The sequence below is a fragment of the Leishmania major genome, chromosome 35 (genome assembly GCF_000002725.2).
Source record: "Leishmania major strain Friedlin complete genome, chromosome 35".
NCBI classification, from domain to species: domain Eukaryota; phylum Euglenozoa; class Kinetoplastea; order Trypanosomatida; family Trypanosomatidae; genus Leishmania; species Leishmania major.
Genome location: NC_007284.2, coordinates 1,642,171 through 1,670,000, shown reverse-complemented (window position 1 = coordinate 1,670,000; position 27,830 = coordinate 1,642,171). Strand labels below are relative to the sequence as shown.

Here is a 27,830-nt window from a genome sequence, read left to right as displayed (position 1 = left end):
CCTTCCCAGGGAAAACGAACGTTAAAAGAGTGGAAGAAGGGCTCCACATCACATGACCTCCTTAGAGGTCTCTACGCCTTGTTATGGGCTGCGCGGGCAGGCGCAGCACGAGAGTCGATGGTGCTGAATCATGAACGCTGGAGCAGGACAAGTCAACAAGAAAGGCTGCAAAACGCACTCAGACAACGCCGGGAGAGATCACTGTGTGTGTGTGTGTGTGTAAGAGAGAGAGAGAGAGCTTCAGCGATAGGGGCGGGCTGTACTGTCAGAGAAATTGTGAACGCTTTCACGTCAAGACGGTTTGATGTCTATCAGATGTTGCTGTTAAATGATTGTGTTGTCAAGTCATCATGTGGTCATGTCCCGCCCTCGCTGAAACACCCCCTCCCACGTCCTATCTCACCTGTGGACTCCTGCACCGGCGCCTCGCAGGTTACCGATATGCCTTTTGACGGATGCCACCTACGGCCCAGTTCACTCCAGCCTGTATTGCCGGACCTGTGCACAAGCCAAACCCCAGCACGCTGTTTCTTTTGCTCGCATTGCCGCACGTATGCCGGGCTGCATGCGGGGCTCACTCATCTTCCAGGACCGTCAGCACAGAGCACAGAGCGCCGATAGCACACTGCTTTACATGGTCGCGTGTGCATCTGCACGTTTATGTGTATGTCTATGGGGCGGTTTCAGTGTCGCGCGGCGGTATATATATGTATATATGTATGTGCGTATACAGTTGCACGCTCAAGAGGATAGAGAAATTTGCGTCGAGGCGGGCGGCAGGGAAGTGACGTGGAACGGCAAGTAATGCAATGATGGACCGAGGAGTCTCGAGGTGGCGACCGCCCCATACGCCGGCGCGCGCTGCGGCTGTGCAACGCGGGAGGTAGATGCCCTCACGGTGACGGCGGACTGCGCCAGTCCGCCTTTGCGGCTCGCGACTTTGTCGTGAAGGTGCTCCGCACCTTTTTCTTTCCTCCAATGTCATCTGGGCTTTGCACTTCGGAGGCGACGGCATCAAAGCACGCACGACTGAGACACACAAGCCATAAAAGTCAGCTGTAGCCTCGCGCTCGACAGCATGGCAGGCGCGCGCGTACAACTACACACCGAGAGGCGTTCCGCCATGGGCGACAAGTACGGCAAGGGAATGCGTCGGTGCTGAAAAACACGAAGAGGAATAACGGCATGATAACAGTAGTGTGCCATCCTGTCCGACAGAGCACTCTCGCCGCCAGAAAAAAAAGAAGTTTGAAAAAGAAGTCTCCCTTCATGCAATCATGCGTGGAAGGAAAGGATGCAGTGCGCGCAAGGTGCTGGAATTACGTCGTTGCTTCACACGAACACACATATGCACGCACGCTACGAGTCGCACTTCTCACACCACGGTGAGAGAAAGGGGGGGGGAGGAGAGAAAATGAAGATATGAGAAGCGAGACAAGAGAAAGAGGCGAATGAGGAATACGTGCAAAAATAACATACATGCTTTAGCCTACACATCAGCCAACCCGCAAAGAAAAGCAAAAGCGAAAAAAAAACATGCGCACCCGTCCGTGAGCCCATCACTAAGCCAAAGAAAGGGCTGTGCTCATGCCAGGTCAATGGCAGCACTCACGCACACGCACATGCGCATATACATACACACATACATATATATATATATATAAGGAATACAGACGCAACCGGGGCACTATCTCCTTCTCTCTCTCTAAGCAAACAAGGGACCATGGGCGCACCAAAATCCACAGGGAGGAGAGTAAGGGTCCTACATGGTGTTTGCCGCCGTGGTGTCACCCCATCCCATTGTCAGACTTCGGTCAAGTTGCCCTTGCGATGCACACTCCTGCTCTCGGTGCGGACCCGCGTTGGGCAGCAGCAATTCGAAACGCAGGGAAAAATGAAGCAGAGGGCCATGAAGAGCAAGGTCCCCGCCAACCACGCGCAGACAGCGATAGCATATGTCACGCCGTCAGAAGCCATCTTCACCTCTTCTGCCGCGCCTTGCAAGAGTATGTGAGGTGAATAGAGAAATATCGCTCCGCTTGTTTTTCAGGTGGAGTGGGGCCTCTTCGGCGGATCTCTTTTCGGTTCGTTTTGAAGTTGCGGTGAGCCTGTGGTAACGTGAGAGAGCGTGCAGCTGCGGAGTTCTTGGCGTGTGCTACGGTACTGCGGTATCTGAGTTTGCTTTCCCCCTAGAATGGAAGGTGCAAGTACACACGACAGAAACAAACAAACGAAAAAAACGTCTTCGTAGAGGTGATGATGAGTTACGAAAGACTTCCAATCCTACAAATCGGATTGAAAAATAAAACCGCAAGGTGGATCACTGGCTAACGTTGGAATGGCACTCATACACCCGCACACACGCAGAAGCCAGTCGTGCTTGCCGGTGATGTGGAGAGAATGGTAGAAGGAGCAGCGAGATATGCGCATAGAAAAGGAGGGAGTTGGAGAAAGGGGGCTGAATAGGCAAGGAAAACAAAAAGCGTTAAGAGTAGGGCGTGCGTGTCCGTGTCCCTGCTCGCAATGCAATATCCAAGCATCCGGCACGGTAAACCGCAAGCACGAGAACATTGGCACGCTGGTTGTCGTCCAAAGGTGAGCAATCAGGAGAATCAAGGAGATTTATCAAGGTGCACCGCTCTCGCTGTGGCGCAGACACTGACTGCTTCGCCTCTGACTCCTCAGCGTCCACTAGACGCAGCTTCGATTCTTCCTTTCGCCCATTGCAACCCTTGGGGCTGTTTTGTTTCCGTTGTATCCCCTTTTCAGACCAAGATGCCTTAGACTTCAGCGAAACGCTTCGAATCGCGCGACGAGCACACGGAATCCGAATTTCCGAGCGACAAGCCAAAAACAAAAAACACCGATCACCATACCCAGTGACCACAGCACGGCATGCAGGGGCTTCCGTGAGGGGAGAACCGTGTGGTCAGCGCTCCTTCTTACTCTCAGTCTCGCTTGCATTCTGCCTGCCGCACTGCGCTTCCTCCACCATGGCGTACACCACGTAGGAACCCATGAGCGATATCGCTGTGAACACAGCCAAGCCACCCCCACACAGCGTCGGGTCCATATCAAGCCGCGGGGCAATCAGTCTCATGCCAATGAGAAGGACTATCACCGGCATTGTCGTCATGAGCACGCTGAACACAATGAACACGTGGGCTACCTGCTGGTTCTTCTTTTGTAAGAAGCTGCGCGCGAGCGCGGAGCAGTTCTTCACTTTTTCGCCCATCGGCATCGTCGCAGCCGCGATGAACTCTCGTTTGGCGTCGCGTGCGAAACGAACAGTGTCGCCGACAGTGAGCTCGTCGCGGATGGCCGTGTCAGCAGGTTCAGCGAGCGACTTGTAGAGAGTTTCATAGAGGTAGCGGTTCTCCTCAGCCTCGACATCATTCAAGAAGCGCGTTGTGCGGGGCGCCGTGGCAGTTACAGGTGTTCCCGAGTCGTTGGCCGAGCCTTCCCTTTGTGAGATGATTGCTGCCGGCTTCGGCGATGACGATGCAGCGGGGGTGGCCTCCGGCGTTCCCGTGGACTGCACCTGTGAGTGAGACGCGGTCGGCGTCGCCAGCGCTGCCTCCGACGGAGGCGGAGGCAGCGTGGCCGCTGTCTCGATCGGCATGTCGTCCGCCTTTCGGCCTTGCTGCACGGTGAAGGCCTGCTGTGTGCCGTGACGATAGAGGCGCGTTTGTGGGGGGCCGGTGCGACCGTCGGGGAGAAGCACGGGGAAAGGAAGGATGCGTTAACGCGCAGGTGCTGTGTACCCCCCCCCCCCGACAACGCAAACGCAGCGTCGCAGCCGAAAGCGCATGGAACACACACGAAACGGGAACGTGGGAAGCTGGTGCGCCTGCCCCATTCCATATCAGGGATACCTCGGCGTCTGCGAGGCGCTGCACCACGGAACGCACGACGGGGGGGGGGGGCTGAGGTTACTTGTACATGATCTCGCTCTTCTACGAGGGGCGCCGGCTTTCGTTTGTTGTTGTTGAGACTTCCAGGCAACATGGTCAGTGCACACAGAACATGAGGCTGAAGAAGCAGCCGCGTCAAAACAAAAAAAAAGAGATGGAGCCTCCTCTCTTTCACAGTGTCTTACTCCCGCCTCCTCCGTCATCCGAGCTGTGCAGCCTGCAGATCTTCAGTGCAAGCGGAAGCAGAATGCGCGTGCAGACGCACGCCACCTGCAGCAGAGCTCACGGGAAACACATAACAAAGTCCCTCAACACCACCACCAGCCCTCCTTCCCCCCCCCACACACACACACGTACACGCACGCACCGATCGACTTCCCATCTTATCCCTTGTAGCAAACAGCGAAAAGGACTCAAGGCGAGCGTATAAGTGCTTTTTCACATACGGGGGGAGGGAGGGAGGGGGAGCAACACCGACAGGGGGAGGGGCGAAATAGCCAACGGACAGCCGCAATCGTCCTCGACAAGATGAATGAATCGCCTCTAACCGCCTCCCGATCGAGCTACACTTCTGCCATTGCTTCCACCTCCGGCAGATCAACGAGTGTGCGTGCCAACGGTGTACGGCTCTTTGGACCGGTTGCAACGACCAGAATGGCGTTGCCCTTGGCCTCCCCTTCCGAAGTCGTCACAAATGCAGCACAGGAGAGCGGCACAGAGGGTAGCAACGTGGGGATCAAAAAGATCTGCTGCGGCATACAATAGACATTGTCTTCAGAGAGACAGAACACGACGCGCACGGCGTGCAGTGGCGCTTCGCCGACGTTCTGCAGCTGCACCTTCACCTTGAACACCGGCCCAAGTCCCTGAACGACGGCGTTCAGCCGCAGCGACGGCTCCGCCACCCCTTCATTCTCTTGGGTCACGTTGCCCAACTCGGAGGGGACAGAGCCGTTGGCGATCATATCGAGGTACGCCTTCGCCGTCGTGAGCCGCAGCTGCGACAGGTCGTACTGGAAGAGCTGATACATCTCCACCCCGTGTTTGCGCTCGCGCGATGACTGCGTCGCGAACACGGAGCTGAGGTGCGGGATGGGGATGGGGATGTCCTGCTGCGGTGGTGGGCCGGTTTCTACCGTTTTGCTACAAGACAAGTTCACACCGCGGTGAAGCAGCTCGACCACAAGGGAGCCGTTCTGCAGCACGAGCACAAGCGCGCCATCTGAGCGGCCGTAGCGACCAAACTTCATCGCCGTCACGGTGCCGTAGGCCAAGCTGACGTGGTGCAGCTGAGTGCCGACGTAAACGCGAATCTCGCCGTTGCTGAGCGCCACGACAAGCCCGCGCGCCTCGCCAGTGACGGTGTCGTTGATGGTCGAGAGGCCACTGATCGAGCACGGCAAGAAGACGCTCTGCTGTTTCTTTCCCTTGAGGTTGTAGTAGGCGAGCGTGTTCGCCGTTGTGGCCACAGCAATGAGGTTGTTGTACCGCGCAATGGCACACGGCTGCGCGTCCGGCTGAATCACAGCGTTTTGCAGGTTGCCTTGCTTGATCGAGTACACGCGGCCGTCGCGGCACGCGACGACCATTCGATAGTCCACCTCGAAGCACCCGGCTGCAATGAGAAACACAGGTGTTCTCGGCAGCACCACCTTCAGCGCCACCTCGGCCGCGTTGTGCTTGAGGACGTAGAGGAAACCCGCCTCGGTGCCAATCACCAGCACGCTCCTTCCTCCCTCGTCCAGCGAGTTTAGCGGGATGGATGTCAAGCAGCAGACAACGTCCATTTGGATGAGCGGAACTGAGCGCAGGCGGGAGACAAACTCGCCGCGCTCCTCCGGCGTCTCGAGCAGCAGTTCCAGCGTGCGCGAGGAGGTCTCCACGCCGGAGTCTAGAAGGCTCTCCAGCTGCTTCACCGCCTCCTCAACGGTGAGCGCCTCGGTGGCGAGGTCCTGCCAGATGGCCGACTCCTGTGGGTTGAGAGGAACCGGTGGCACCATGAAGCGGTAGAGCGGCTTGTTGCTGCGGTACATGAAAATGTACGGCCCCGTAGCGACCGCGACGACCGGCTTGCCAAAGGCATCAGCGTCATCCATGAAAAAAGACGTGATCGCGGACGGCACCCCGAAGAGCGGCAGCTCACGCTGGAGAGAGGTGCCGGCGTAAACCTTGATGCGCTTGCTGCCATCGGCCACGAGAAGCTGGTAGTCCCCAACCCCGTTCACATCGGCGGTTTCGATGCAATTCGAAAAGGCCCGCAGGTTTGCCAAGTGATCGCGAAAGGCGTAGAGCCAGAATTTCTCCTTTGATTCCCCGCGATTTCCCTCCTTGGGTGCAGACATGCTGGCAGCTCAGCTGATCAGCCGCCTCCCGTGCGCTTTCGTGTTGCACAGCAGAGAGAGGGAGAAGGACAGGGAGGCGGGACAGGAGGCAACTCGCCCACCACGACAGGTGCGCCGAGACGCTCCCGGATGTGTGGGTTCTCCCCGCTTCGCCCTGACCAGGAGGCGAGCAAAGATAGGAAGCGGGTGAAGGGCAACGGACTCTTTCCTCTACGGAGGCGCCGCTGCGAAAACGCGAAAAGGGAGCGCGGCGTTATGTGGGTGGGGTGGGGGGAGGGGGGCACTGTGACGATAGTGAGCAGGACAGCGATTGGCACGTCAGCGCACCGACATGAGCAAACACGGCCAGGTGAGGAGGCAAGCGAGACAAAGAGGCCAAGAGAGAAGGTGAAGGGAGGCGAGCAAAGTTACCGGTCCACGAGGGAAGGGGTCATCGCCTGCGCCCCACAGTGCGCACAGACGCCGTGAGGACAAACATCGAGCTGCTAAGGCAGCACATGAAAAAAAAAAGAAAAAGGGCGAGTGACGCTGCAATCTGCATGTGTATATGCATGTACTGGTTTCTCCTCCGTGGCCAGACGTCGTAGCCTGGTATCGGCAGAAGAACGCCGCAAACAGCGGCCCAGGCATCATGCTGTCTTCTACCCCTGCGGCACAATATGGATGCTTGCAGATATGGCTGCGCAAACGTGATGCCTTAGACGAGCTTTACGGAAACTGAGCACACAGGGACCCTCATACACAGCCGTGATGCCACGCAGGCCAGCAGCAGCGCGAGGGCTCATCTTCGCGGTGCAGCGCAGCATTCCCGCGTTTCTTCTTGCTCTGACTTCGCTCTCGTGTGGCACGAGCGCCGTGAGCCTCGCTCAAGGAAGAGTAGGGGTGCAGATCAACTTCTTCTGCAGCAGGCCGAGCTCGTAGCAGCTCGCCTTCGAGGACGGATTCGACGGGTACGCGCTCGGCTGGGTTGCCACCGCCATCGCACAGGCGCCGTCGTTGCCGGCGTCCTCGTACCCCTCCACCGCGACGTCGTAGTACACGCCCGCAATCTCCAGCACCATACGGCCACTACGCAGCACCTTCAGCACACCTACCTTGCCAGGTGGAAGATCGAAGAATGAGAAGGGTGCGTTTTCGTGAAAGCGGGGAAGCTGCATCCACACCAGCCCCCCAGGTGCTGCAGTCGCAGACGGCACACTGGCTTGCATGGGCCGCAGGCTGTCCTCGTAAAAGCGTATGTTCGCTGCGTAGGTGCGCTGCTGCTCCAACTCCGCCTCGCGCAAGAAGGCAGTGCCGTCAACATCCATCGGTGTCGCAGCCGACGGCTGCGACGTGCCGCTTATAGCGCCTTGAGCCGCAGAGAGAGCACCACGTTCCTCTGCTGCGAGCCGCGACGGCAGGGAAGCGTCGAGTGGAAGTGGCGCGTACAGACCTGAGTGCATGAGGTCATCATTGCACAATGCACTCGGCGCTACGATCTTGTTCATCGAGTTGTGTGGAAGCGGCGGCGCCGCCTCAGGGTATTGGGAGATGTCGACGTGCTTGCGTGAAGCCTCCTCGAGGGCAGCGTGGGCACTCAGATTGTGGCTACGGCCCTTGGGATGCAAGAGTGAGGACGCTGCGATTCCCCGCGCACCATCCCCGTTGTTCGACAGATTAGCGCAGCGTTGCTGTGGCTGTCCCCCTCGTGGGTCGAATGACGATCCAGCGGCGCCGCCTCCCTCGCCATCTCCACCACCGTGCGCAGGGGAAGACGAGGCCGGCGCCAGTCGGTCTCCTGAACCGGTGACGGCCTCCGACGAGGATGGCGCCTGCTCCTCGATGTAGAGACCTTGCAGGCGAGCGAGCTGCACCAGGCTTAGATCTCCGGTGGCCTGCGTAGCAGGAGGATGCGCGGCCGTGTCATCCTCACGAAGCACAAGCTTCGGCTTAAACTTGAGGTTGGGTGCTTTGGGCGGCATGTGCGAGTATGTGCAAACGGACCCACACACGCCATAAACCAAAAAAGTCAGCGTCGGTTTGGCTGCAGCTCGCACGTGTTCTCTTTAGCGGGCGCACTGGTGTGCTGACGGCAATCGGCAACTGTCCACAGCGCGTGCGTGTCTGGGGACGTCGGTGTGGATGGGATGTGGTGGCAGCAGTGCACTGGGAGGCGAATGCGAGGGTAACTCATGGGCGCGCATCATCGAAAGCATCAAGCACCACAGCACAGAGAGAGAGAGAAGGGGAGAGAAAAACAACAAAGAGCTACATAAAAAAAAAATGAAAGTCAAACAGAGCGACACGCTAGAGGCTGATCAACCGCGATGCTATGAGCGAGATGCACAACGCCTTTCTCACGAGGGCGCGTAGAGACTTTTACGGCACCTGTACGCGTGCGACGACGAAGACGAAAAGCTCATCGAATCACTCGTCCCTACTCACGCCGCGGCCTCGCCCACTCACCGCGTCATGGGATGGGCGATGTCGCCAAGTGCGCGTGTCTGGACATGGGCGCGTGTGCCGCGATCACACGCTATCATCGCTCTTTTTTGTTCACTGGTACACATTACTCCAAGACGAGGAGGACATGCGGTGGCCTGGAGTCTGTACGCGAAACAAAAACAAATAAGGAACAGGAGGAGCCACGTATAGAGTAAGAAACGCAGCACAACCGGAGAGACAGACGGTGCGAAAAGTTAGCGGCTCCTCGGCGGCGTACCGGGGTGTGCCGCACCAAAGGTGCGGCATTTGACGAGCTCGAGACAAGCCCAGCACCTGCATCTGCATACACCGTTAGCACCACTAATGAGCCCCGCCGCACATTACAAACCCATATCCCCGTCAAAGGAGCTAAAGCCGGAGAAGAGGAAGAGTGGGTAAAACTCCTTGAAGCGGATGTTGTTGCACCAGTTCCACGCACTGGTGAGTCGGCCATCGATGCAGCTGCCCGCGTCGTCCATGTTGTCCCCGCCGCTGCCGTCAAAGCCGTGCCGGAAGAAGTCGCGCAATATGGCACGCTTTGCCTGCTCACCACCACCCCAGACCTCGCGCAGGTAGGCCGCGTGATCGGCGTGTCGCTCCAGTTGGTCGATATGGCCTAAGGTACGCAGAATTGGGATTATGATGCGGGACACTTGGCCGTACTTGTCGATGAAGTGGAACGCGTTTGGCACCTGATCATCACCGAGGTGAATCCGCTCCGACCCAACCCACTCACCTAGCTCCTCCTTGGTCTCTTGCAGCACCTGCTGAATCGCCTTGAAAAGTTGTGGCGCCTTCTGCACCCGCTGCAGCCCCTGCCCCGTCATGCGCAGCTCGTACTTCTCGTTCGGATTCAACATGTCCTCCTCGGCGAGAGACCACAGCATATACATCTTTCGGCACATGTTCTTCCACAGCGAGAGACTCTGCAGAACAAAGATGTACTGCATCTTGTGATTGTGTGTCAGGCGACTGCCGTCAGCGCCCTCGTCGATCGCCAAGCTCGTCAGCTCAGTACACGAGATCGGCGTGAAGTACTGCTTCAACAATTCCAGCAGTCGCTCCGATGTCTCAACATTGTCATTCGAAAAGCAGTTCGCATCGTTGAGGCTTCGGACCACTACTTCCACGTTGTCCTCATGCATGCGGTGCTCGCTGGCGTACTGCTTCACGAGCTTACCCACCACCGCGTCCTTGCCACGCAGGCACCGGTTCAGCATGTTGCGGTCCTTCATGACGGGAACCGGCGTGATGCAGTGAGGCAGCCGTGTGTCCTGCAAGATGTCCTGCATGTTGTGCGTCTCACAGTACCGGCCCACCGTCACCAACTCCTTCACGACATTGAAGCCGAGCGCCTCGCGTGCCATGTCGCTCTGCACCGCGTCTTGAATCATGTAAAGGAACTTGACGTAGTCGGTGCGCAGTAGATCGGGGTTCATCATCTTGTAGCGCCGGCACATCTCAATGGCGGCACGGATCTCGTGCTGGTACGGCGTGAACTCGTGGTCGCGCATGAAGGAGGCAGCTTTGCGCATGTCGAGACCCACGATAAGCCCTGTCAGTGCGTTCGTGAGCTCCTTCACGACGAGCAGCTCGCGATTCTTGAGCTTCAAGGCAGAAGCGGAGTCGACCTTGTCGGTGTAGGAGGAGGCAAGAATGACGCCCCGCATGAGGCGCTGGATCTTGCGTTCCTGAGGTCTCAAGCGCAGAGGGATGTGTTCAGCGTTCGCGATGGGGGCGTCGAGCAGGGCGTACTCCTCCCGGAACTCGAACGTCTCCTCTGCACCACGCCTGCAGCGCCCCATGACGAGCGAACCCATCCAGCCCCGGAGCAGCTCACCAAACCACGACGTTGTGCCAACAAAGAGAGGGGGTGACCAAAGGGGGGGAGGAATAGCAGGAGGATCAAGAGCAGGGGTCAGGCAGAGATGGTACAAAAAAATCGCGCCTGAAACCCACACCGCAACTCTGCAACAAACACCAACCGAACAAGTACGCTGTCGGCAGGAATATCAACTCTTTGCAGCACGCCTCCACACACGTGGACGGCTCAGACAAAGGCTGGTGGCGAGACAGGGAGAGCGAGACGGCCAAGCGGCGTGAAGAGAACCGCCACCCCAGGCGGAAAGGGGCACCTAGAGAGAGAAAGAGAGAAAAAGAAGATCAACAAGAAGAAACGAGAGGAAAGGTCGGAGTCGCGCTCGCGGCAGCGCGCAGAATCATATGGGACTGTGGGAAAGCACGCAGATTCTAGCGAAGAAAAAAAACGACGCCTCGGTGTGATTGACCTTCACTTCTCTTGGCTTGCTTACATTAATGCCCCTTTTGTACGTCTACGTGTGTATATGCTCGTTGTTTGAAAGAATCACGACAACAGTGGACACAACAGCAGCAGCTTTCGTGCGCGTGCGTGTGAAGACGATCGCGCCTGATGTACCTTTGATTTAATATCGCTCTTCTCAGATTTCACAAAGAGCGCGACAGGGAGAGGGAGGGCGACGGACCCGCGAGCAACAAAATCGTCAGCCGTGTTCCGCGCTGCACACACATGCGAATACACAAAATGCGGATGCTGCAATCACCAAGTCGTACGTAGGGCGGATATCACATTCACGAAGCAGAAATTCACGGGAAAACAAAACGGAGAAGGACAGTGTCGGAGAACCGGTAGGACAACAAAGAGGGAAACGATGCATCATACAGCGCTGAAGAAGGCGTGCGCAAACAGCCAGACACCTCAGCCCAGGTTTGCGCGTGGGCCCCACCTCGCCCTGTCCGCTTCTCAGCAAAAGTGGGCGATGGGCCAGACGGTGTGGGGGAGGGGGCTACAAGGCAACGCCGACAACAAACCCTTCCCTCAGTGAGTCGCAGTACCGCTAACTTAGGGAAACCTGCAAGACAGTCGCCCATGCCCCTGTAGTTGTGGGCTTTTGTCCCTTTATCTCGTTGTTTTTCGCGGTTCCGCTGCTTTGTTTTTTTTTTGGTTGTGCAACCAAGTAGGCTCCATTTCCTTATGCGTGTGCGTTGCGATAAGCGAGCTGGGGCACTGCCGCTGGCAAAAGAGAGAGAGAGAGAGAGAGACGGAGGCAGCGGGGCGCGTGTCCGCTCATTCCCGTCCCTCTTGCAACTCCCACCCCCGCAAGAGCAGCCTCTTTACCGCCCCCAACGCCCTTCTCACACGCCTCGGGCATCCGTTCGTGTGCCAGCGCACACGCGCCTAACCAAAAGAGGGGAAGAGGGCCATTCATGCAGTCGCTGAGAAACAGTGGAAAGCAAAGTCGCGCATGAAGTCCGCTGCAAGCACAAGGCTTGGCACGATACACTTCCCACGTTTATGCATGGGGCCGCACGAAAGCCAATGATGAACAACGCCACTCAAGCCGCCACGAAATGACGGCAATGGCGTCCTCACGCAGAGGAAGAAAGGAGACTGCGTGCAGGCCGCAAGCTGAGGCGGCGAAAGTTGGGCGGAGAGACAGCGCAAGCCTAAGGAAAGAGGAGCTGTGCTACGGTGCCTGGTCGCGCACCTCGCGTTGTCGTCTATGTTTTCTCTGTCGCTATGTCTGTCTCTGTGTGTGTGTGTGTGTGTGTGTGTGCCTCCGCGTGTGTCTCAGGCCTTGTCCACCACGCGTGTGACCAGGCCGCCCGCAACCGTTTCACCATCCTGCTGAAGGACAAACCGCCCCAGCGCACGGCACTCCGTCGCCGGTTCGAGTGCGACAGGCGACTCGGCACGGAAGAGCATCATCGCCTGCGCGGCCGGCGGCACACACTTCACCATCCCCTTCGACCAGTTTCCTGTTTTGCTGTCCATCTTTGAGATGAGTGCGGCAACATGCACCCGCACCGTCAGGGCATGCACAATGATGGTGAAGCTCGCTCCTGGCAGGATGGCCTTGGTGAGGGTGCGAAAGGTCTGAATATGCGCCTCAAAGTCGGTAGAACTGCGGATCAACAAATTCGGCTCGCAACCCACACAGCCCGGGTACAGTCCAGTCACGGACGAGTTCGTGCTGATTTCCACCGTCTCGCCAGCAAAGGCGACGAGAACGGGGCCAGCCACAGTGGGCTTCTGAATCGACTTGATAGTGACCCGCACCTCGCTCGGCACGAAATGAACCATGTCCCCTGTGAAGAGCCTTCCGCTCTCGACCTTGGCATAGAGAGTGGTGCCCTGCACGTCTTGCAGGCTCAGGCGCAGCGGGCTGTTCACCAGGCGGCTCTCCAACGGACACCTGTCAATCATCTCGATTAAGCTGAGATCGTGATACCACGGTGTCTCCTTGGCGCCCCGCTGAGTGATATTGACGCCTGTCATGCCGCTAATGGGGCAAAAGCCGATGATGGCCTCCTCCGGGATGCGGGTCTGCTTGAGCAGGAGCTGCAGCTCCCGCACCACGTAGTCGTAGCGCTCCTGTGAATAGGCGACGGCGTCCATCTTGTTGACGGCGACGACAATGGACCCGACGCCGAGCGTTTTCAAGACCAGAAGATGAGACTTGGTACCGTGGTGCAGCCCCGTCTCGAACTCTGAGTTGGTCGCCGTCACGACAAGCAAGGCAGCGTCGGCTTGGGTGGCACTGCTGATCATATTGAGCACAAAGTCCTTGTGCCCTGGAGCGTCGAGGATGTGCACGCGACGGTGCTCCGTTTCGAAGCAAAAGGAGCCGGAATCGATGGTGACGCCGCGGCGCCGCTCCTCCTCACACTGGTCCAGCAACCAGGCGTACTTGAAGGAGTCCTTGTGGTGCGTGCGGTCTGCTTTTTCGTTTCTCTCGACATCCTGGATGCTAACGCGGCCCAAGAGCAGGAGGAGGTGGCCGAGCGTGGTACTCTTTCCGGCGTCGACGTGACCGGCAATTACAAACGTGCAGTCCGGCTTCTCCTTGTCCGGCTCCATCTCTAGCATCTGCTTCGTGCGTCGCTGCGATGCACCCTTCCAGCCCCTCAAGGTAATCGTGGTGCGACCAGAGCTCGCGCTCGGCGATGCAGAGTTGCCCTCGTTATCGCTCGCGGCCTCGCCGCCCGGTTCGGGTGGCTCGACAGTTGGGGGAGTGGAAGCTCGCTTCGCGGGTCCAGCAGCTGCGGCGACTCTCAGGACGCCACCGCCGCGCTTGGAGCGCTCCTCGTCTCGCTTTTCTTTGAGTTGCAGGAAGGCGGGCTCTACGTCGTAGTTGCTTGCCCGAAGTGCGGTGACCGCCTCGCCCTCCGAGAGCGGCAGCATCGTCGGTGCATTAGTTTTCCACAAGGCGTGCAGCTGCGGCAGTAGTACGTCGAGCAGCTCGTAGTCATCGTCCACCTGTGGCGATATCGTTGTGTACGGGTTAACGCGCACGGCCGCCGCTGCGGGCGCAGTCGCCTGCGTGGTGCTTTTGGGCATGTGCACCGGTTCAGGTGACGCCGCACTCGCTGTGGTCTCGTACGCTGCCTCGTCGTACTCACCCTCCTCTTCGTACTCTTCATCATTGTTGTAGTCGTCGTCGTCGTCATCGTAGTAGTCTTCCCCCTCTAACTCGTCAGCCACCTCAGCGTAAAACTTGTTGTGTCGATTCATTGCGACGCGCGTGTCTGCTATTTGTGTGTGCGTGAAGGGAGGAAAGTGGCAGCGACTCCGTTTGTAAGGGGTGTGCGCGCGTTAGAAACGAAGAGAACAAAAAAAAAAACGAGGGCGATCGGCACGCCTCTCTTGACCGCGATGAGTGCAAATTCTGTCAGCCTGAAAGAGCTTGCGGCGCGTCGTCTCGTCCACCTGCGCCGGTGAGCACGTAGGTTCACAACAAGGAAGAGGAGGAAAGCCGCTGCCGAGGTACTTCAAAGAGCCGAACAACAACAAAAAAATACGTGCCCAACCCCCAGAGAGAAACGAAGGGACGTCACCCACAGAGATGCATACGTGCACTCCGTGCGTGTAGTTGTGTGAGATTTCAGGCAGTCGAAGCGCTTGTGTCGCGAAGACGGCAGAGCAACAACAATCGAGCACGCACACACGGACACCAAAACCAACACGAACACACCGCGTCACCCTACGGCCAAGCGCTCCACTGCCGTCGTCTTGGCACACCTCCTCACACAAAGACAGCACAAAGAGAGAGAGAGAGAGGGACGAAGGCCAACGTGATATGGTGGCTGCGTGCACGTGTGTGTGTGTGTGTGGGGGGGGGTGCATATGCGTTGAGAAGGGAAATTTGGCGGTCGCAAAGACATTGAAAATGTGCAGAGCAAGTCGTAAGAGTTTGAAAGTGCAAGGGAACGAAAGAGAGCGAATAATCGGATGCCTCCAGCTCACACACATCTACACGCGTTGTGCGAGGTCTACAGCGCCGAGGTGAGGGAACCACAACGCAGGCATCATTGCAGAGCGCACGCTTCGTCTATTTCGAAGCATGCTCGCTTAAGAAGGCGACGACGACCTCCGTTCCAGAGCGTCACGGCGTGCGTGTGCCAGAAGTAGGTCACATCTCTGCCAGAAGTTCCCCCTGTCATGGAAACGGTGGTAAAACGTCACGAGTATAAGAACGTTGGGGGCGGGAGAGAGGTGGGTGCACTGATGCTGTGCACACGCCTGCGTTCTTCTTCCTCTCACAGAATCCTTCTCCCTGGGCAATCTTTCTCGTGTGATGCAGCAAGGGCTCTAATGTACGCGTGTGAGACACGTAGAGGCAACGAAAGAACTTGTGAGGCAATGACCGTAGCAAACGTATTGGAGTCAGAAACACAATGGGAAAAAGAAAGGGTGCGCACGTACACATGCACACAACGTACATCCACACTTACGCCGTACAAGCACCAGCCCAAGAGAGAGAGAGTCACCGTCCCTGCGTTCACATTCGAAATGGTGTGAGAGACCACGGCGGAGAAGTGTAAGACGAGAACGTCGTCCACCGCTAGACACAAAGAGAAGGGACGCCAGGAAACACACTACATCACATGAGAGGAAAAGAGAGGAGCTCGAAGAGAGAAAGAGGAGGTCGAGAACGAATGGCGGCGGCGAAGAGATGGGTGTGTGGTGAGTGAAAAAGGGGGGGGGAGGGGCAGATGCTGCGAGATGAGTCGAGAAAGACAAAGAGCACCCAAACACAACAACAGCAAAAAAGGAGCCGCGCTCGGCGGCATCTGGGACAAGACAGTGGCACGAGTCCCTCAAACAAAAAAGGCAAATTCAGAAGAGAAGCGAGAGGCCAAAGAAAAAAGGGCCAGCACAACCCCGGCATGAGAATGTGCCTACAACACAGAAGGCGACTCAAAGTTTAGACACACACACACACATATATATATACATATATATATATGAGTGTGCGTGTGTGTGTGTATAGAATATAGGCCTTCCGAAGCAAGCACCATAAAGCAAAGAACACCCTTACACACACACACACGCACGCTCGGCCCGCACAACGCGCTAGCGATGTCTTCGTTCGTGCTCGCGGATGTATATATATATATATATATATGGGGGGGGGGGGTCGAGTAAGGCGCCCCCTCCTCTCTCTCTTCACATTCCCTTCTCCCTTTCAGCCACAGTGGGGCAGCACAAGACAGCACGTCCGCTTCAAAAGGTGTCAGACAGCTTCGCGCGGTGATAGGCACCGCGACGCAAGCGATCGGTCCGGCCACCTTCACTGCTCTCTAAGCCGGAGTGTGAGTACGCGCCGTGCAAGCTACCCACCAGCCCATCCCTCGTCGTACTGGAAAAAGATGACGTCGCTCACAGAGCCGCCGTCGCCACGGACAAGCTGCTTTCGGGGTCAACGTGTTCATCCCGCACAACACGGCCAAGCGGGATACGGGCACTGAAGCCCCCCCTCTCTTTCCTCGCCATGAGAGCTCGTCGCACTTGTGAGGTGAAGAAACCGACGGCAACGTTTCTGTCGCGCGCGATCTGCGCAGACGCCGCACTCCCTGACTCGCGCGTCCTATCGGCAGCCTGCTGTAGTGCGCGCTGACAAAACTGCAGGCTACTCGAGATGTCCCGCGCCGCATCGGCGCCGAGAACACGCCTGCACTCCGTGCAGTCCATGGCGGCGATCGCAACGTCGATGCAGCGGCGCACCACAAACAGCGACACTGTGCGGGCAACTACTTCCCTTGTCTGCGGAGAGAACGCCAAGGCGCACCCGCGAACCAGCAGAGGGGCGAACAGCTGATCATACAGCTCCTGCTGGGCGAAGGGGGGTACATAGAGGAGCGTATACATGAAAATCACGCGCATCTCCGCAAACAGCGGAAACCAGTCAGCCCCAACAAGCGAGAGCAGTGCCATGGTTGTAAGCATGATCATTAGCTTCAACGCACGGATGCCGATTTCAACCGTGGTGCCTGGACGAGGCGCATTCGCAGTGGCCGGCGACAACGCCGACGGCTCCGCCATCACCACCGTCGTAGAACGCTGCTTGAGCGCTGTAAAGGCGGCATAGGCGAAGCCTAAGTAATACAGGAGCGACAGTACCAACAGGCGCAGTGACTCGAACATCCTTTATAGACTCTGCGCGCCAAAGAAAAAAGAAAGCCTGCCTGCAGTGCCACGTGCCCGAGAAGGGGTTACCAAGCAAGATGTGCCCCTCCTTCCCGCACCGGTGTGGTCAGGCAATCGGATACCCGCGTTATGATCGCGGCAAGTCTCAAGGTGCGCCTGGCCACCTACCTGTGCTTCTGCTCTTGCGCAGGTAGACGAGGGAAGCGTAGTGGACGATGTGAGAAACGTCGCCGCAATTCGTCTGCCTGCGCTGTGGGCGAATTCTTTCGCTGCCTATCGATCTTCGCTCTCGGCTTGTATATGTTTGTGTTCTAAAAGGGGAAGGCACGTGCGTATCTCGCTCCTCTGTGTTCCTGCTCGAAGCAGTCAGCGAGCCGCCGTGCGGCACAACTTGTTCCAATGACTCGATGCATGATGCACGGAGGGGTGCACGACAGGAAACAAAAGGAAGCGCAGAAAACGAACGAAGGTATGTGAAGAGCAGCATCACGTGTTCCCCTCCCTCTCACGCATACAAGGGGCACAAAAACGATAGAGGGATGAGAGGCTGACATCATGAGCATGAGCAGAGAAGACGGGAGTATCTTCTGAGTCGAAATGTACCTCTCCCTTCTCGATTCGTTCTGTTAGGAAGAACAGCGGCGGTGGCCATCACCGCGACTCTCCTCCGATACTCAGCACGGACGACTCACGCCACAGACTGTAACTTCGACCAGCGAGCGTGCGCTCTGCTAGCGAAACTTCGCCAGCATCGCTCCACTCGAAAGAGCATCCGTGTGCACTTGGAATCACAGTCGAGCGGTGTGCCAGAGCTAGACAGCCACCAGCACACACACAGCGCACCCGCCACTACCCATATGCGGCTCTTGTTGTTTGCACTCCGTTCGTTTGTGTTGCTGATGATGATTTCTCGTTTCTCTTTTTTTTTGTTCATTTCGTTTCCTTTGTTGTTGTTTCTTGTTTGTTTTTACGGATTCATAAAAAGTTTAGTCATACACAACCACCACCACCCTCTGTCTCTCTCGCGCAGCCACGCCGGCACGCATGTACAGACACACACACGCACACGCACACACACACCGACAGGACTACAAAATCACGCACATGAGCACAAGCTCACATCGAGGTACACATGCAGCACACAAACACAAGTCCAAAGCCACGCCACATCTCTTCTCGCATTGCTCGCTTCCTTGAAATCGGCATTGTCTTGGCCTTCTGTTTTTTTTTTGTTCCGTCGTTTCTGTGTTCCTAGAACGGCGACCTCTGCCCTCCCCTCTTCCCCTGACGCTCCCACCCGTGCACCCCATCACTTCCATTTTCTTGAATCCAGTCCTCTGTTGAATGCGCACACTGCTTTGGTGGCGCATTTGTTCCGAAGAACAACAACGAAAAAAAAAATGACGTTGGGGAATGGAGGGAGGGCAAGAGACGAACAACAACAGAAAAGATGCAGTCAAGCTGCTGTTACAGTGCTGTCCTACGGAAGAGCAAGTCCACACGTGCGTTCGTCAACGCACAAGCTTTTTGTGTTCTGTTGTTCGTGTACATGTCTGTGTGTGTATGTGTGTGTGTGTGCGTTTGTGTCTGCAGGTACGCGCGCCTTTAAAGTTCTCTTTTTTTTCTTCCTTTTACGTCCCACTCAGCAAAGCAATAACGGAGGCGGAAGACCACCCAGCCACCCAACCAGCCAACCAGCCAATCAACGAACCAGCCAACCAGCACCGCCATCAAAATAAAACAAAAACACCACAGGAGAAAGTGACGCGCCATCACAAGCATATGCACACGCGCACACACGCACATACAGAGAGATACATATGCGAGAAAGGGGAACGAAAGGAAGGGCAAAAACACGAAGAAAAGCTTAATCAGAGGCACCGCTCGGTGAGGAAAGAGAAGCGAATGAGCGAAGAAACAAAAAAACAAGAGACACAGAACAACGTCACACACACACACACACACACACAGACACACACATACACACACACACACAAACAAAAGCGTCAGATAAACGAACATGAAGAAGGGATATAAGAGTGAGGGGTGGGTGGGTCACACACCGACTGAATGAGAGAAAGAAACGCTCGTTCACGAGAGCAAGCGACAGAGACACCAAACACGCGTGCAGCGCTGGAGCACTAAAGAGACGTGCTTGGAAGCTGGTAGTCGTGCTGACCGGCACTCGTCGCTTCGTCCCTCAACTAACACGCTGCATGTCCTCCTCCGTCGTCCTCTTTCAATCGTCCTCCCCCCTCCCTCTCTGTCTCGGCGGCTGCTCCACCATCACTCGCCCACTGCGTTTCGCGACGGCTTTTTTCGCGCATCACTCAATGCGTTTGTGTACGCATGCGTGTGTGTGTGCGTGTGTGTGTGTGTGTGTGCGTGTTTGTGTTTGTGTGTTTTTGTGCGGACCTTGTTCGTGGTAACTTTTTGTTCTTCACACCATTTCCAAGATCTTCGCTTGGAAGTTCAAGGGGGACGTTCTTTTCCTCTACGCCAGATCTTTCCTTATGCTTTCGTTCTTTATCTCTTCTATCTAAGCTCTTCACACTGCAATGATTTTCTGCATCGCGACTCGTCTAACCCTGGCGCCTGGGGGAGATAGCGGTGGCTGTTTCTCGGCCTTCAAGCTTTTTCACCCTTGTTCGTCTTCCCAATTTCGACTTGTTTTCCTCCCTATTTCTTTTTTTTTCTCCTCATGTAAGCAAGACCACGTCTTCTGGTCACCCCAGCACCTTCATGTGCGCAGTCGATGCGCAGCGCACGTGAAAAAAAAACGAGGCGAAAACGAGGACACACTTCATCGCCATCGAGTGCGCGGTCACGCACGCAAGCACACCTCTTTTCTTCGCTGTGTGTCGACCTCTGGTATCTGCTCTGCTGCTCGACGCTTCAACTCGCTCTCACCCTTCAGTGTGGATGTATGTGGCTTTCGCTCTCCCCTACGCAGTGTCGTGAAAGCGAAGTGAAAGTCACCCACTGTTCGCTCTATCCTTCCCTTCGAAGAAGCACCACCCTCTTCTGTTTGCTGTGCATGTTCAGATGATCGGAAGAGTTGGCACACACACAGAAACAGGAAAAAAAAAAACGAAACAAGCGAGAGACGACAGGGCAACGCGACGGTACGTTTAAAGGCGCACGGTGGACAGTAAAAACGACACGGTAAAGACGTTGATCGTGTTCCTAGACAACAACCAAGAAAGTGCAGCAAACTCTCTCACCCGTTCCTTTCACAGATCAAGAAAGGTGTCAGAGTTTTTTGGTTTTGTCTTTCTGCGGTGGGTGGAGGGGAGGAGGAGGAGGAGGAGGGGGGTATTCTCATCGTCTTTAACGCCTTTTCTTTCACGAGATGTACCGTAGAGGGGCGAAGGCGAGGAGGCGAACAGGGAAGCACCATCGAAGAAGGAGGAGGTTGGGGAGGGGGGGGGAACAGAAAGAGGCGGTTCGAGATACATAGAAAGAAAGCAAACAGAAACAAACGCACGCGCGCAGATACACAATAATGGAAAAACACAAAATAGAGAGAGAGAGAGAGATGCATCGCGTGCGTGGAGGTGGAAAGCAAAACGCAAACCAAAAAAAGGGAGAAAGGAACAAAAGGCGAAAAAAAGAAAACGAAGAGCAACGTACGACACACGCACTACGCCGAAGGCGCAGCACACACATACACACACACAGACAGACAGACAGACAGACAGACACGCATACAAAAAAAAAGGAGAAACAACACCAAAGAAAAAAGTCACAAAAAGCACGTCCAGGAACAAAAAAACAAAAGCGTGGGAGTTACAACAGCCTCATTCACTTGCCGCAGCACACCCACTGGCATCATTAAGCAATCGAGATGGGTGACATGAGGCAAAGAAACAGGAGGAGGAAACACACGCGAGAGAGAGAGAGAGACAAGGCGTGTATGTCTGGGTGACGGTGGGGAAGAAAGTCACAACACCGAAAAAAAAGCAAAAAAAACGTGTGTGCACACGTCTTTTCCCCCTTTCTTTTGCTTGTTTGGGTATCTGGCTCTCTGGTTCGTCCTCTGTCGTTCACTCCCATAGCGCATTGCTGCGTTGGTCTACCAGCCGTCATCGTATCACTGGCCACAAAAATATTTTCCTTTCAACATATGGACGCGTTTTTGTTTCGCCTGTCGCTGCGTACTAATCCTTTCCCATCCCTTCTCGGTCTCCCGCTACTTGTCGACACGGAAGCGTCCCTCCTTTTGTTCGCGTGCCACATTCCTGCGTTCCCTCTGTACTCCTGGCTTGGCGTCATCGCTGCCGCCACCGTCCTTGGGCAGCGCGCACTGAAGCACCGCGCGCACACAAGTACACCCGCAGCTCAGAAAGGTAGAGCGCTTGTGCTTGTATGGGGAAAGAAGGGCGACCCCACAGTTCGAAGAACTGGCAGGAGAGACAAAGAAAACGAAGAGTGGGGAAGACAACCGGGCAATAAAAACAGGGTGCGAGAGGGGATCACACAACGTGCGAGAAGCCAAGAGCAAAACGAAAATGTACGAAAAGTGAAGAGCACAAAAGACGGCGCACACATACGCACAGAAAAAGTGAAGGGTGAGAGAAAGCCAAGGTAGAGCAAGCGTCCTTATCCCGCACGAAGCGCGAAATGGGAGGTGGAGGCGAAAGCGATGGGACAGGCGGTGAGGTCGTGTGGAAGGACGTGGAGAAAAAGGAAGCTGGGGAGCGAGAGGAGAGGCAGGCGTGAATGTCGAAAGAGGAGACAAGCCAACACAACAATGCACACCGCCTGGAGCACACGAAAAAAAAAGGAAGTAACGTAGGAGATCAAGGTGAAAAACAAGAGTAGCAGTTCGGCCTCTATTCGTGGATCGATCCTTGAAGGAGTAACGCAGAGGAGGGGGTGAGGAAAGGGGACGGGAAAGGGGTGGGGATGGGGCGACGATGGGATACGAGGAAGCGCCGAACCTCACCCCGTCACCCTGTAGCGTGCATGTCTCGCACTCGCCGCGTTAGTCTCTGTTGCTACCGTCGCATCTGCTCCCCCCCCCTCCCTCCCCCCCCCCCACACACACATCCTAAGAAAACGTTCGAGTGTGTGTATATATTCACTTAGGTGGTGCTCTTCAGTTCTCGCATGCTAGCAACAGAGCATACGGCGCCATCGCCTTCGTCACGTACAGCCGCGAAGCGACGCCAAAGTGCGTGCAGACAGAGGCCCCGGGACAGAAATCGGTAGAGACCACAACGCACGTACGCACACATGCACACCAACACGAAGGGAGAAAGAGCTCGCGAAATAGAAAAACACACAGACACTTGCATACGCAAGTGCACACCCTTTTTTGCATGTGCTACACTGGTCAAAGTGAGAGGGAGAGAGAGAGAGGGAAAAAACGTGAAAGACATGAAAACTACAGCAAAACATGCATAGAGAGAAAGAGAGAGAGAGAGAGAGAGAGGGAATCCGAAAGAAATGCTCTTTTCTTATTCCTGCTTTCTTTTTGTCTGTGAGAATTCCCGAAAATCAAAAAAAAAAGAAAGACCCCCCCCCACAAGGGAAAAAAAAAACAACGTGTAGATCATATAGGAAATAAATCCGATATTGGCGTCTTCCTTCTTAATTCGAATTTTCCTCAACATCATTCCTGTTTCTCTTGCTTTTGTTGCTGCTATTCTTCGTTTCCGCCTCAAAATGCAGACGCATACTTACGTGCACATACACACACACACACATACATACACACACACAGAGAGAGACACAACAAAAACAAACGCAAATGATCAAGCGTGAACGGAAATTACAGGCCAAACTACCTCCACAGCGGAGAGAACACGCAGAAAACAAAAACCGCACACACTATTCGTTTTCGCTCTTTTATGCTGCCACTCACATTGCCTTGTCTTTGCGAGTCTGCGTGCAGGCAAAAGAGAAGAGGAGAGAGAGAGAGAGGAGACGCCAATGTCTGAAAAGGCGCGCGGTAAAAAGAGAAAACAAAAATAAAAACGGCGGCCGGCAGAAGCGGAGCTGTAGAACAGACAAAAGTGGGAGAGGAGCAGTGCCACTCCCCTCAAACACACGCACACACCAACCAGAAAAAGAAGGAGGGAGAAGGGCTACCCATGTACGGCGGAAGCGTAGAGGAACAGGCGGGGGCTGTGGCGGAGCTGAAGAAAAAGAGATGGAAAGCAAGAAGAGTCTCGAAGCAAGTGTGTCCTGTAGCCGTTGCTTTCTCTTTGCCCGACCCTCACGACAGGGGATGCATGCACCGGAGGGTGGAGGAAGCAGCTGAGAAGATGGAGATCAAGATGATTTTGCTGTGTTCGCCACACCGCCAGATGCTTGTCTGTTTCGGTTCGTTTGTCATCATCTCTATCCTTCGCGGTCCCCTTCTTGGCGTCAAACACGGGAGTAGAGCGCCTGCATCGCGCCATCATCCCCTCAGAAGAACAACCGCAAAGATGCTCTGGACAGCCAACGGCGTGTCTTTCTCCCTTGAACGACACTAACCGAAAACCAAGCGCACATGCGTCCTCGCTCTGGCAATTCTACGCGCCACGAGCATCCGGCCCCCGCCCCTCTTCGCCCTTAAAAAACCCGCAAGCTGCACTGTGGCAGACCACCAGCGCAGCGCAGGTGAGCCTGTCTCCGCTGCCCAAGGAGAGAGCAAGAGGGGGTTCGAGACGAGTGCCAATACTTGTTGAAGTTCCTGTGCTTCTCTCTCTCTCGTTCATCGAGCGTGTTCTGGTGGGAGCGCGACTCTCCGTGGCGCCCTTTCGTCTGCACCTTCCCTGGGCCTCGCTTTTCTCATCGCACGCCTCGAGAAGCAAGGCAGAACGAGGCGAGAAGCACGCGCTTACGCGAGAGCGCGCGCGTGCATGCACGGGTGTGCGAGCGAGCAATGCAAATAAACCTGGCGGCGTACGTTTGGTTAGACGCTGACTCAAACGCTCATGTGACGGTTCAGAACGTCTTGGGCCTCAGCGATCTTGCTGTCCAGCATCGTTGGCGAGTCCAGCATGTTCAGAATTTCGGCGTTGTCCATCTCGAGAAGCATACCCGTGATCTTGGCGGCCACAGACGGGTGGCTGCGCACAATGTAGCTGTAGAGACGCTCGCCGAGCACATTTTTCTGCTGCTCAGGGTTGAGGTTCGCGAGCACCGCGGCGAGGTTCTGGCCCTGCGGAGGTGCCTGCTGGTGCTGCTGTGGCATCAGAGACTGCATCGGCGGCTTCTGCGGCATCGGGCGAGAGCGCATCTGGCTCATAGCGTTCGGCGCCATCGGGCGGGCCATGCCTCCCATGCCTCCCATGCTGCCCATGCCGCCCATGCCACCCATGCCACCCATACCACCCATGCCACCCATCCCACCCATCCCGCCCATACCTCCCACACCGCCCACGCCGTTCATGCCACCCATACCGTTCATGCCGCCTATTCCGTTCATTCCGTTCATCGGCATGATCGGCACGCGCGGGTTCATGAATGGCATGTTGACGTTGTTGAACATCTGCGGGCCCATGAAGCCAATGGGCGGCATGGCACCCATGCCCGGGCCGCCCATCGGGTTTTGGCGCACGCGGAACTGCTTACTGCGCTCCTCGAGGTTCTGGCGGCGCGCATCCTTGCGAAGAGCGTACGTGACGAAGAGCGGGCGGGGACTGAGAAAGGTGCTGCCGTTGAGCTCCTGGATAGCCTGCGAGGCGGCGTTCTGGTCCTTCATGGACACGAAGCCGAAGCAGCGCGACACGCCTGTCTCCTTGTCCATCATCACTGTCACCGACACAGTCTCGCCGTAGCGCTGGAACAGCTCCTCCAGGCGCTCGCTCGTGACAGTGTCGTCAAAGCCCTTGACGTACAGGTTCGGGTACTTGCTGTGCTGCTGCGCGCGCTCACGGCGCTGGCGCTCGCGGTCGCGCTGGCGCTCCTCGCGAGAGCGGAAGCGGCTCACGTCAAGAGGGGAGCCTGCCTTCGCGATCTCACACTCCTTTCCGTTCAGCTCCTCCACAGCGCGGGCGGCGTTCTCGTGCTTCTGGAAGGCGACATAGCCGAGGCCGGCCTCGCTCTGCGCCGCACCGAGGTCGCGGACCTTCGCGGAGCTGACTTCGCCGTACTTGGCGAAGAACGCGCGCAGCTTTTCGTCCGTGACAGCGGGATCGAGGTTTTTGACGTACAGGTTTGTGAACTGCTTCAGCAGCTCGTCACGGTGCTGGGCCTGGTAGCGTTCCACGACGATCGCCTGGCCGTCCATCTCCATCCCGTCCATCTCCCTCACGGCGTCCACGGCAGACTCCTCGCGCTCGAAGGAGATGCGGGCGTAGCCGCGGGACTCGCCCTTCTCGTCGCACGCCAGGCCGATCGCGGTAAGGCGGCCGAACTTGCTGAACATCTCCTTCAGTGCGTACGTGTCGACACTCTTCGGGAGTTTCTTGACAAGGATGTTGTTGACGCCGGAGCGACGCTTCGAGGGGTCGCGCTGGATCTTGGCAATGCGGAGGTAGCGGGAGCCGAGCTTGGAGCCGGCCTGGTCTAGTGCCTTCTCAGCATCTGCGGGGTCCTGGAAGTTCACGTAACCGTACCCAAGGGACTTCTGCGTGGCAGAGTCGACGCATACGCGGACGGAGGTGACGGGGCCGATGCGCACAAAATAGTCGTATAGCTTCTGCTCCTGCAGATCCGGGTCCAGGCCACCGACCCAGATTGAGGGATTCGGACCAGTGAAGGCCATGGTTGGCTGCTTCTCCTTTATATATCCTTGTTCAGTTATGGATACTATTTCTTACGTTAGAACAGCCGAGAACGGAGATGAAGCAAAGGACGAAGATGATGACGACACGGAACACGTGGAGGAGCGGACGGAAAACAGAAACGGCAAAACAAATACAACTGTAGCGGCTGAAAGACGTAACTATACGGCACCCAAGACCCCCTTCCAGAAGAAGACTAGGCGAAATAACGGAGAGGGAGGTGCGCAGAGACAGCGAATGTTACGGACACACCGCACGTGAGTACAGGCAAGACGCAAGAGCGATGTGCGCGTGTAATGTTGTGTGTGTGTGTGTGTGTGTGTGTGTATGTATGTGCGTGAGCAAGTGTGTGCGAGTGTGTGTCAAGGGGAGTCTGGAGACGAGAAACTGAAGAAGACGAAGATGAGCGGAGAACACAAGACGCGACAGAACAACAGAAGAAAAAAAGGAGGAGAAAGAGGAGGATGGGGAACAACTACACAAGAAGCACTCGTTTCTCTCTTCTTCTTTTCGTCTCCTTATATTTTTTTTTGTTTTATGAGATTTTCTTCTTTGGTTTTTGTTATTTCAATTTTTTGGGGGGACGGGAACTTGCAAAAAGAGCTGCGGTGGCCGCAACAGAGAGCGCGTGCGTGGCGGAAGCGGGGCGACGGAGAGAGGAGGGACCGCGGTGGCAATCCCCAGGGGGAGGGGTAAGAAAGGAAAGAAGATGTGGAAACAAAAGGAAAGGAAGCGTCGGAGAAGAGAAACAGGGAAAGAGAATGAACAGTGTGCATAACTTCGACAGAGGTGGCAGAATCGAGTAGACGACGATGATGTGCTTGATTCCTGGGGAACTCCGTTGATGCGCGCCGACACCATGCGAAGCACTTCAGCTGACCGTCCCGCGCGCAACGGCGCTGTTTTTCCCCTGTGCACACGCACAGCGGCAAACACACACACACACACACACACACACACAAGTGAGCATGCAGACGTTGTGCGGTGGCTTGAGAACCAGGTGGCGCTCCCAGGGAAGAGCTCACAGCGCTGGATGGATCTCCCTGCTTTGTTCTGTTTTTCTTGTTTTCGTTGCCATTAGCAGGCGCACATAACAGCCCACACGACAGCCAAGTGAAGCGAAGGTATAGGAGAGACGTGACTGGTGCTCGTACACGAAAAGGAAAAAGAAGGAAGCGAGACGTCGAGAGCTGAGGCCAGCCACACAAAGAAAAAAGAAGAAGCTCACATGAACGACAGGAAGCCCGAAAAAGGGAAAAAGAAACATCGACAACAACGGAAAACGGAGCTGTTGAATTAGCGTGTAGAGAGTGAATACAAATAACAGAAGGAAATCGATAAAGTACAGAACGCAAGTTGCAGCGGGGAAGAGGACTGCTGCAGCTGCAGCAGTCCTCTTCTCTCTTTCGCCGCCCCTTTCCATGCAGTTCCTGCCCTTTCCTCGACATCACCTGAAGTATGGCACAAAAACAATCTCTGGTCAAGTACACCCTGCTCAGACGCAGCATCACACCGTCACATGTACACCAACGCACACGAACAAGGAAACACAAGAACAAGGCAAAGAAACATAACAATAATAAAACGAAGAGTGAAAGGAAGCGTGATTGGAAGACATGCGCTAAAGATCTAATCTGTGTTGAAATACAGGACGTGAAAGAAGGAGCACCAGCATGTCCTCCCTTGTCGCCACATCGTCGCCTTGCGGACTGGGGGTGGGGAATGCCTCGCATGCGTGTTCCCTCCACCACGCTAACGCACAGACTCACACGTAAAGGCGAAGGGCGTGTACACGGGGACTGGAGGCAGCCGGTCTGCAGAGACTTACACAAGCAGCCACGTAGCACCCACCCTGTGGGCGTTATCTAAAGGCACCACCCTCTCTAGTGCAGCGCCCAGCCCACTTGCACTCTCACCT

General features: G+C 56.0%; 7 protein-coding genes across 7 annotated transcripts; all 7 read right to left on the bottom strand.

Annotated features, from left to right (window-relative positions):
• Positions 1–2,929: 2,929 nt before the first annotated feature.
• On the bottom strand, positions 2,930–3,622 carry LMJF_35_4190 (conserved hypothetical protein; the record flags this gene model as incomplete). The annotated part of the gene is made up of 1 exon (XM_003722768.1): positions 2,930–3,622. One exon carries the CDS (start codon positions 3,620–3,622, stop codon positions 2,930–2,932), a length of 693 nt encoding a protein of 230 aa, XP_003722816.1.
• An 855-nt stretch (positions 3,623–4,477) lies between these two features.
• Positions 4,478–6,256, bottom strand: LMJF_35_4180 (putative Bardet-Biedl syndrome 1 protein (BBS1-like protein 1); the record flags this gene model as incomplete). Its single annotated transcript, XM_003722767.1, has 1 exon — positions 4,478–6,256. One exon carries the CDS (start codon positions 6,254–6,256, stop codon positions 4,478–4,480), a length of 1,779 nt encoding a protein of 592 aa, XP_003722815.1.
• An 866-nt stretch (positions 6,257–7,122) lies between these two features.
• On the bottom strand, positions 7,123–8,217 carry LMJF_35_4170 (conserved hypothetical protein; the record flags this gene model as incomplete). Its single annotated transcript, XM_003722766.1, has 1 exon — positions 7,123–8,217. The coding sequence occupies one exon, from the start codon at positions 8,215–8,217 to the stop codon at positions 7,123–7,125; it is 1,095 nt and encodes a 364-aa protein (XP_003722814.1).
• An 843-nt stretch (positions 8,218–9,060) lies between these two features.
• On the bottom strand, positions 9,061–10,539 carry LMJF_35_4160 (conserved hypothetical protein; the record flags this gene model as incomplete). The annotated part of the gene is made up of 1 exon (XM_003722765.1): positions 9,061–10,539. The coding sequence occupies one exon, from the start codon at positions 10,537–10,539 to the stop codon at positions 9,061–9,063; it is 1,479 nt and encodes a 492-aa protein (XP_003722813.1).
• Positions 10,540–12,329: 1,790 nt separating this feature from the next.
• Positions 12,330–14,273, bottom strand: LMJF_35_4150 (putative elongation factor 1-alpha; the record flags this gene model as incomplete). The annotated part of the gene is made up of 1 exon (XM_003722764.1): positions 12,330–14,273. The coding sequence occupies one exon, from the start codon at positions 14,271–14,273 to the stop codon at positions 12,330–12,332; it is 1,944 nt and encodes a 647-aa protein (XP_003722812.1).
• Positions 14,274–16,421: 2,148 nt separating this feature from the next.
• LMJF_35_4140 (hypothetical protein) lies at positions 16,422–17,186 on the bottom strand (the record flags this gene model as incomplete). Its single annotated transcript, XM_003722763.1, has 1 exon — positions 16,422–17,186. One exon carries the CDS (start codon positions 17,184–17,186, stop codon positions 16,422–16,424), a length of 765 nt encoding a protein of 254 aa, XP_003722811.1.
• A 6,922-nt stretch (positions 17,187–24,108) lies between these two features.
• Positions 24,109–25,893, bottom strand: PABP2 (poly(A)-binding protein 2; the record flags this gene model as incomplete). Its single annotated transcript, XM_003722762.1, has 1 exon — positions 24,109–25,893. One exon carries the CDS (start codon positions 25,891–25,893, stop codon positions 24,109–24,111), a length of 1,785 nt encoding a protein of 594 aa, XP_003722810.1.
• Positions 25,894–27,830: the final 1,937 nt, after the last annotated feature.